This window comes from Microcaecilia unicolor, chromosome 7, assembly GCF_901765095.1.
Source record: "Microcaecilia unicolor chromosome 7, aMicUni1.1, whole genome shotgun sequence".
In the NCBI taxonomy this organism is placed as follows: domain Eukaryota; kingdom Metazoa; phylum Chordata; class Amphibia; order Gymnophiona; family Siphonopidae; genus Microcaecilia; species Microcaecilia unicolor.
Window position 1 is genome coordinate 94811878 of NC_044037.1, and position 8767 is coordinate 94820644.

The 8767-nt window shown below is 44.2% G+C and overlaps 1 protein-coding gene across 1 annotated transcript in view; it reads right to left on the reverse strand.

The window, feature by feature from the left end:
• LOC115475021 (olfactory receptor 1019-like) overlaps positions 1-5845 on the reverse strand; it is a 40770-nt gene extending 34925 nt beyond the window's left edge. The window contains exon 1 of the mRNA XM_030210760.1: positions 5304-5845. Coding sequence (XP_030066620.1) covers positions 5304-5845 — 542 coding nt within the window. The remainder of the gene's footprint in view (positions 1-5303) is intronic.
• Positions 5846-8767: the final 2922 nt, after the last annotated feature.

Genomic DNA, 8767 nt, shown 5'->3' on the forward strand with positions numbered 1-8767 from the left:
AAGAGATTGGTTGATATCAGGGGCGTAGCCAGCCTTCCGTGGGTGAGGGGTCCAGAGCCCGGGGGGAGGGGGCACATTTTAGCCCTCCCCCCGGCGCCGCCCCCCCACCGCCGAAATTGCCGCCCCCCTCCCACCGCGACCCCGCCGCCGCTACAGCCTACCTTTACTTTTGCTGGCGGGGGATCCCACTCCCCGCCAGCCGACGTCTTCTTCTTAGTCGCTTCCTGCTCTTCAATTTGTTTGCTGACGTCCTGCACGTTGTACGTGCAGGACGTCAGACTCAGAGAACAGAACTGTTCTCTGAGTCTGACGTCCTGCACGTACAATTACGTGCAGGACGTCAGCAAACAAATTGAAGAGCAGGAAGGACTGAGAAGACGTCGGCTGGCGGGGAGTGGGATCCCCCGCCAGCAAAAGTAAAGGTAGGCGGCGGCGGGGGTGGGTTCGCCGGGAGGGGGGTCCTGGGGTGAATCTGCGGGGGCTCCGGCCCCCTCAGGCCCCACGTATATTAAATGTTTTTTTTCCTGGGGCTCTGGGGGGGCTGTGCCAGGGTTTTGGTGGATGCTGCTGGCTGGAAAAGGTTTAAAGTTAGTTTGGAAATTATTAATGGAGTTAGGTGAAGTGTGAGATGTTTCTTAAATATGGTTTTATTTTTCAAGGAATAAACCATGATTAAGTGGCGATTGTACTATAAAATGTTCCTTGCTGTTTTGGGTACAAGTCAGGTTAAAATTGACTTTGAAATTCTCTGTGTAGTAAGTTTTGCATTTACTTCTATGGGGGGAGGGACAGCCAAGATTCTAAACCAAACAGATAAGAGAAAAAAAACAGTCTTTAGCTGACAAGCTGATTGGTTGAGGGACGTCAGGTGTTGCTCTAGGGGGGGTGAGTTGCCAGGGAGACTGCGAAGCAGTGTTGCCAGGTGGGCGGTTTTACCGCCCAATTGCGCGGGTTTTCACCAGCGGCGGCGGGAAAATTTCGCCGGCCGCGGGATGCGGTTTTTTGGGCGGTTTTCCCGTCGCCGCTGTGCGAGTTCGGTGGTTTTTTCCGGTGCTTCTATTGGTCCAATTCGGTCTAATAGAAGCTTTTCCGATGCTTCTATTGGTCCAATTTGGTCCAATAGAAGCTTTTCCGGGGCTTCTATTGGTCCAAATTGGACCAATAGAAGCCTTTCAGGGGCGGGGTTGACGTCAGGGATGATGTAGGGGCGGGGCTAGTGATGTGGGAGGTGGGGCTAGTGACATAGGGGCGGGGTTAGGTGATGCGGGGGCGGGGTTCGGTGACGCGGAAGACGGGGATTGGCTACGGGCGGTTTTTGGGCGGGTTTACGGCTGTTTCGGGCTGGGAAAATTTTTCCCAGCTGGCAACCCTGCTGCGGAGTGAACTGAAGACCAGAGCAGGGAATGACTGGGAGAGAAAAAAACGTTTGTTAAGTGTGTGAAATGTAAGAAATAAAAGTATATTTTCTGAGTTTAAAGTGAAATAAGTGACATTGAAAAAGGGTATTTTGATATTGAAAGTGAGCTGAGGTGAGTGTGAAGGGTGTTTCAGAGATAGAACTGGGTTCCAAGAGATAAAAAGTGGGTTACAATTGAGAGTCTGTATGCTAAGGTATTAAGTGGACACATGGCTGCCTACTCTTGTTAGAATAGGGAAAAACAGTTGCGACTCATGTTGAGAGAGACTGGCAGAAGTGTGAGAGACTGTGATTTCTGCTGGTAGTTATTCTAAGTGAGAGAAACTATAAGGGTGTCAGGAAAATAAATGTGCTAGAATTTAAAGGGGGATTTAAGGGGAAATTGAAGGTGAATCTGTTATTTGTAGACAGAAACTTTTAGGCTGTGTCTGTGGAAAAGGTGTGTTGTTTGTGAGAGTTCTGAGTTCAGTGCAAGCAAGGTTTGAAATCTGACTTCAGAATAAAGAAAATCCAGCACTGCCTGTGTATGAGTGTGCTGTATTTTTCAGATAGATCTGATAGCTGTGAAGTGAAATGTTATGTTTTTATGTGAAGTCTGTGAGATGGAATGTTGAATCCTGCTGGATCATTTTAGACTAGGGAAACAACAGTGAGAAATAGGTTTTCTAGTGAGAAAACCTTTAACTTATTTTATTTCAATTAAAAAGTTTGGCCACAGTATTGAGAAATGATTAATAGTCACCAGAGCCTGGACAAGCAGGGAGTTTTAAGGTTTTACTTCCCTGATTATTTTCTTTATAAGTGAGGTTTAGGGAGAAGAGATCAGTGAATTATCCTCTGAAGGGTTCCGGCTGAGCTCCAACGCAAGAAAGACCTCACCTAAATAAATTCAACCACAGCTAAGTGACATTTGCAAAGGGTGTTGAAGGACATATCATTCTTTTTGGTTTACAACATTCTAAGGGAAAACTAAAGAACAGAATAACATCAAATATAAAAAATCCATGTTTTCCGGACTTGCTTAAGTGTTCTGGGTTCAAGTGAGATCCTTGCACAAACATCCATAATACCCATAAAGATTCAAATTCTGACATCAATAGCAAGGAAAGAGTATAACAACAAATATCTGATTTTGATTAAAAAGACAATTTAAATATTTATCTGAAAAGGTTCTTTTATGCCTTTTTAGGTGATTTTGTTGAAAGAAACAGACCAAGTTAAAGGTATACATGTAAAACTACATTTGAATGTTGAATATGTTATTGCAGTTCTATTAAGCCTCACAGTAATTGTGAATTTGAGTTTATTTGAATGAAAATTTGCTTGCATTTGTATTCAATAAAGAAAAAGATAATTTGCAAATCTGAAGGTGCGGTTCTTCCAGTTCAGGAACAAATCCTAAATTTAGCTTCTTTTCCTCCTTTATTCTTTGAGAGTAAAGGACGAGGTTAGATTGTTCTCTTGTCTTTTAGATTGTAAGCTCTTTGAGCAGGGACTGTCCTTCTATGTTTGAATTGTACAGCGCTGCGTAACCCTAGTAGCACTTTAGAAATGTTTGTTAGTAGTAGTAGTAGTAGTTTATTTGTTCCACTCCCTCGGCTGTGAGTGTGTGCTCCCTGGATATTCGCCATGACTACAAACAACAGATATCTGGGAGCACATCAGTATAGTCCAGCCGAGAGGGGTGGCAACATTATTAATGCCATATTATTATGCTGGGGAAATGTTCCTTCCTCCACTGCATCTTCTAAGTATGCATGCAGTGCTACTAAAGCTGTTTGGGGCATCATTTTGTAAAATTCTCCCATAAAGTCATCTGGGCCTGGTGCAGAATGGCCAGGTAATGCTTTAATCGTATCTTGTATCTCCTTGCCAGTAATTGGGCTATTGAGAATCTGGATCGCCTGTTCTGTTAAACTTGGTATCCCTGATGCTGTTAAATAGCCCTGTAATGATTCTTTATCTATTCCCATGTATGGTTCATATACCTGGCCAAAGTGCTCCCGAAAAAGTTTTGCTATTTCTTCACTGCTTGTGTGTATCTTTCCTTTTCCATCTTTAATTGCAGATATTACTCTGTTTCCCCCCCAGGTTTTCACCACCCGGGCCAGTAGATTTCCGGTTCTATTACCAAACCTTTGCAGCCGGTATTTATAATATATTGCTCCTTTAATAGCCCTTTCCTGTAGCAATGAGTTTAATGCTATTTGGGTGGCCTGTAGTTGCTTTCGATTCTCCCTGTTTGGCGCTTGAATATATTTGCTTTTAGCCTTCCTCGCCCGTGCTTCCAAATGTACAATAGCTGCCGTTAGCTTTTTTTCCTCGCGCAGACATAAGCTATTACTTCTCCTCTCAGCACCGCCTTGGCCGCCGGCCAGTACAGCGCTGAGTTATGTTCATGCTGTTCATTACATTTGGCAAACTCCTCCCACTTTATTCTCACATATTCTCTAAAGTCTGCGTGTGTTGACAAATAGGAGGGGAATCTCCACCCCGCTCGCCCCTGGTAAAATTTTGTAGCTTCCAGATCCAACCATACCATCGAGTGATCTGTAATTTCTTCTGGCCCTATTTCTACAGCATATACTTTCTGGAACAGCTTTCTATCAACTAAGATATAATCTATGCGGGACAGGGTTCCATGAGCTCTTGAGACATGTGTAAAGTCTCTTTCTCCGGAGTGCAACACAGGCCATGCGTCTATTGTGTTCGTCGCTGTCATAAAGTGTGAAAGTGCTTTAGATCTTGGCCCTCCTCTATGAGCTTTCCTAGGCTCCGAGCAATCTAGCTATGGGTCTACAACCATATTAAAGTCTCCCAGTATCAGCAACTGAAGATTTGGGTGTTGGTTGCATTGTTGCACTAAATGATGGTAAAACCTCTGATCATATGTGTTGGGGCCATATACCGCTACCACCAGGAGTTCCAAACTCTGCAGCCATACGTGCCCCAGCACATATCGGCCCTGAGGATCAGTCAGTATCAGTTTTGTTTTTGCTGCAAGGCCCTTCCGCACTAAGACCGCCACTCCCCCATGTCTTCCCTCTGATGAGGAGGCATGTACTTCCCCCACTCATTCTCTACTTAATTTTTGGTGTTCTGCTTCCATTAGCCGTGTCTCCTGTAAGCATGCTATATCCACCTTGTGCCTCTTAAATGCAGTTAAATTTTTTTTCCTTTTAATTGGTGATGAGAACCCCCCCCCCCCCCCCCCCCACATTCCATGTTATAAACCTAGTTGTCTGAGGTTGGGTCATATTTACTCCAAAAAGTTTTTCCGCTGTATGTGAACTCAGGGGATCTTGGCGCCCAGCTCCACCTCACCCCCCAACTCATCCTTTTTTTTACTACTCCTTTCTCTCTGCCTACTAATATTTTGTGGTATATCGGTCCTATGTCTTCCCCTCCCTTTCTATCTTCCCCACCCTCTCTCCCCTCTAACCCCTCCCTCCCTCCCTCCCTTCCTTCCTCTCTCCCCTCTCCCTCCCAAACCCCTCCTCTTCCCATCCATCATCTCTGGATGTGAAAATAACATCGTAGATGATGGCTCCTATCCCCTCAGCCAATACCCCTCTGTGTATGATCCTAATATCTCCCTGTTGTGCCCCCCATTACCCATAAGGACCCTACCCTTCTTTCTTTTCTTCCCTTTTTGTAATCCTCCTTTATACCTGATTATCTCAGTGTGGTGCCCGTCTGTAAATTAATCTGCATTTCGTCTATCTTTTCCACGTGCTCCACCTCATGTGTCCATGTTCTCCTCAGCAGGCAGATTTCTCAAAGCCTCTTGTGCCTCTTCCTGTAATTGAAAAGTCTTCCAAGTACCGTTCAGCAACACCCTCAATTGGGCTGGATAGCTTAACATAAATCACTGCTTTTTCTCTACCAGCCATTTGCATAAGCTCTCTCTCTGTCTTGCACCAGTGCCAAATAGTCCTGAAAAATTCTCACTTTGTTTCCTTCATAGGCCAGCGTTTCCCACTTAAGTCTTGCTCCTCTCAGTATCTCGGATTTATGAATAAAGTTATGTACCTTTATTATTACCACGTGTGGGCGATTTCTCTCTCCCATTTTCCGTCCCACACGATGGGCGCGTTCCAGGCACAGTGGGCCCACACTGTCTGAGAGGGCGAACTCCGCCAGCAGCCACCGCTCTAGCAAGGTTGGTAAGATATTATCTGGCATGGCCTCTGAGATTCCAACCAGGTGTAGGTTTGATCTTCTCGACCTGTTTTCCAGGTTGTCTATTAATTGCGCCTGTGCTTTTAAAGTCTGCTTCATCTCTTGAATATTTTCCTGCATAGTCGGTTCCGCGCACTCCAGGGTTGAAACGCGGCCTTCCAGTTCGCCTGTTCTCCGCGTTGTATCTTCAAATATGGTTTCCATACTTATACGTTTCTCAGTTATTTGCGTAAATTGGGGCGCCATCGCCTCCTTTACTGCCTCCGTGAGTTGCAATGAGACGCTGCAATGCCGGCGCTGGTGTTAACATCGGGCTCAGCGTCAACTTGGCCTCTCCCGTTCTGCACTGGTTATCTGTCTCTTTCTTGTTTGTTTTTCCGGGCATCACCGTTTCTTTTTGGATCACATAAAGGTCCGTATGTTCTTCAAACTCTGGTTTATTTTCTTCAAGTTCGTTCGGGTTTAATGTAAGTTTTTGGGGTTGGCTAAGGGTGTCAGGAGGAGCGAAACAACACGTCCGCTCTCCTCAGTTCATCACGTGATCTCTCTTGCTTTCTGTTTATATTGAAAGAGCATTCTTTGAAGTGGCTTAAATGAAAAAGTCTAAACTGAGATTTCCTGTGACTGTTAGTTATGCTTTATACTGATACTATGGTAACTTTAAAATAGTCCAGAGAACTGAAAAACAGCCAAACACAATCCAAAGAGTTGTGTGGAAAGAATGTAAAGAAATGAGGAAAGTGGGAAATACCCTCAGAAACCAAGGCTACTGCCAAGGTCTAATCAACAAGACACTATTATCTATAAAAAAAACTTTATGCCCGTGATCAAGTTTCTTTCATGGGGTAAATATTCCCTACTCCACTCATTCAAAAATGCCCATATAGGAGCATCATACAAAATTGCCCATAACAGAGCACAAGTTTTTATACAAAAAAGCCCATAATAGAGCACAAATATTAAAGATAACTGAGTTGCAAAATCTGTTCAAGCTACAGCATGGCATGCATCAACTTAGCTCAATAAATGCTGGCTTGACAACCCCACAGTTCAACTGTTGATTTTCAACGGGGCCCGATTCGTTTCACCCATAACAGGGCTTCATCAGGAACCACTCAGTTGGATCATACTGACAGGGGTATCGGTCTCAAGCTGACTAAACTTGTCTTACAACCGACAGGCTGTTTGGCTGTTTTTCAGTTCTCCGGAGTATTAGATTACCTGTTTAGGATTAACAGCCCATACTGTTTTTTCACAAGATAAACTTTAAAATAGTCCCTTTAAATTCTAGCCTATAGAACTGTAACAGGGATTTTATCAGAATAAGAAGGAATTGAAGTGTGATTACTTCAAATGGTGGGATGGTAAAAAGTGAAGCCTTTAAAGGCATAGGATAGCATGGAATGTCTGGCTTAGCCTCCACATGTCCTTAGAACTCTCCATAGGTTTAAATTTATAACAGCTATGCTTCAGGATACCCCCCAGGAGGAAATGAAGCATTCAAAAGTACAGAGGTGGTAGGTGAGGAAGGTACTATATATGTTGCCCTTTAGGAGGGGTAAACACTTCAGCCCTTAGACAAACTCCTTGCTTGGAGAAAACTCTTTGGCTGGAAAAGAGAGACAATCAGATTTAGATTAGGTGCAACCAAGCAAAATGTTTATTGGTATTTCTCTGAGTCTGTGCAAAAGTGATTGTTCCCTCTGGAGCAGTTTTGTCACTCAGCCAGCGAAACACTCAGACTGAGATACAAGGCTGTACAGTTTGTTCCTCTTACACACTTTCTTACATACTGTGATAAGATTCATTTCCTTTAAAACATGTGATTCTTCTTATTCATACTTATTATACATAATTCCTGTTTTCTTCATTATACATAATAGGTTATTTTCCTGTATTTTCTTACCAACCTCTCCTGTTCCAATACACGTGCACACTTACTGCTCATTGGAGATTCCCTTATCCCATACGTGTGCTCCTTCATGCAGGCTACAGCAAACAAGTTGCATGAAACACCTGGCTCCTTCTTCCCTAAACACCTATTTGTGGAGAAACATCTCCTTCTTTGGAGGGTCCTCAGCGTCTCTCACCATCAAGGTTCTATCAGTTCTTTAGATTCCATATATGGGTCGTACAGCTTCAATTCTTTATGAATTTCTCCTTGTCATATGATTTACCAGAAGTGCACAACACTTACTATTTACAGTAATACAAAACTTATGCACTCTATGTACAAGCAGAAGTAGGGAGAAATAAACATATGCCTTCTGTGTATAGGCAGCAATAGCAATAGGGAGGTATATACACCTGCTGAAGGGGAGAAAAGCAAAGGTAGCAATTCCTTTAAGAAAGTACATGGCTCGAAATTGAAAGGGAGGTCAAGGATCCTAAGGTGAGGTGAATTTTCACAGCAGTTAAAGCTGTTTGGGAAGCCTGTGGAGCTGTCTAATGCTTACTTTACTTTACTGGGACCATATATTCCACTAACACCTTGAAATGTTCAGAGCAGATTACATTATAAGAAAGCCAGTAGCAGTATACTGGGATGATTGTTACATATTAAACATAGTACATAGTTACATAGGGATCCTTTTACTAAGGCGCGTAGGCACCTATCCTGCTTATTTTTGAAGGAGAAGGCTGGCCATCTTCCGACACAAATTGGGAGATGGACGGCCATCTCCTAAACCCAGCCAAATCGGTATAATCGAAAGCCGATTTTGGCCGGCTTCAACTGCTTTCCGTCGCAGGGCCAGCCAAAGTTCAAGGGAGCGTGTCGGCAGGGAACCGAGGGTTGGACTGGGGCGTGGTTACAAGATGGCCGGCTTCAGCCGATAATGGAAAAAAGAAGGTCAGCTCTGACAAGCACTTGGCCGGCTTTACTTGGTCCATTTATTTTTAGGACCAAGCCTCAAAAAAGTGCCCCAACTGACCAGAAGACCACCGGAGGGAATCGGGGATCACCTCCCCTTACTTCCCCCCCCAAAAAATAAAAAACATTTTTTTGCCAGCCTCTATCCCTGCCTTAAATGTCATACCCAGCTCCATAACAGCACTATGCAGGTCCTTGGAGCAGTTTTTAGTGGGTACTGCAGTGCACTTCAGGCAGGCGGACCCAGGCCCATGCCCCCCTACCTGTTACACAAATTCACTGAGGGCTAAATGAAG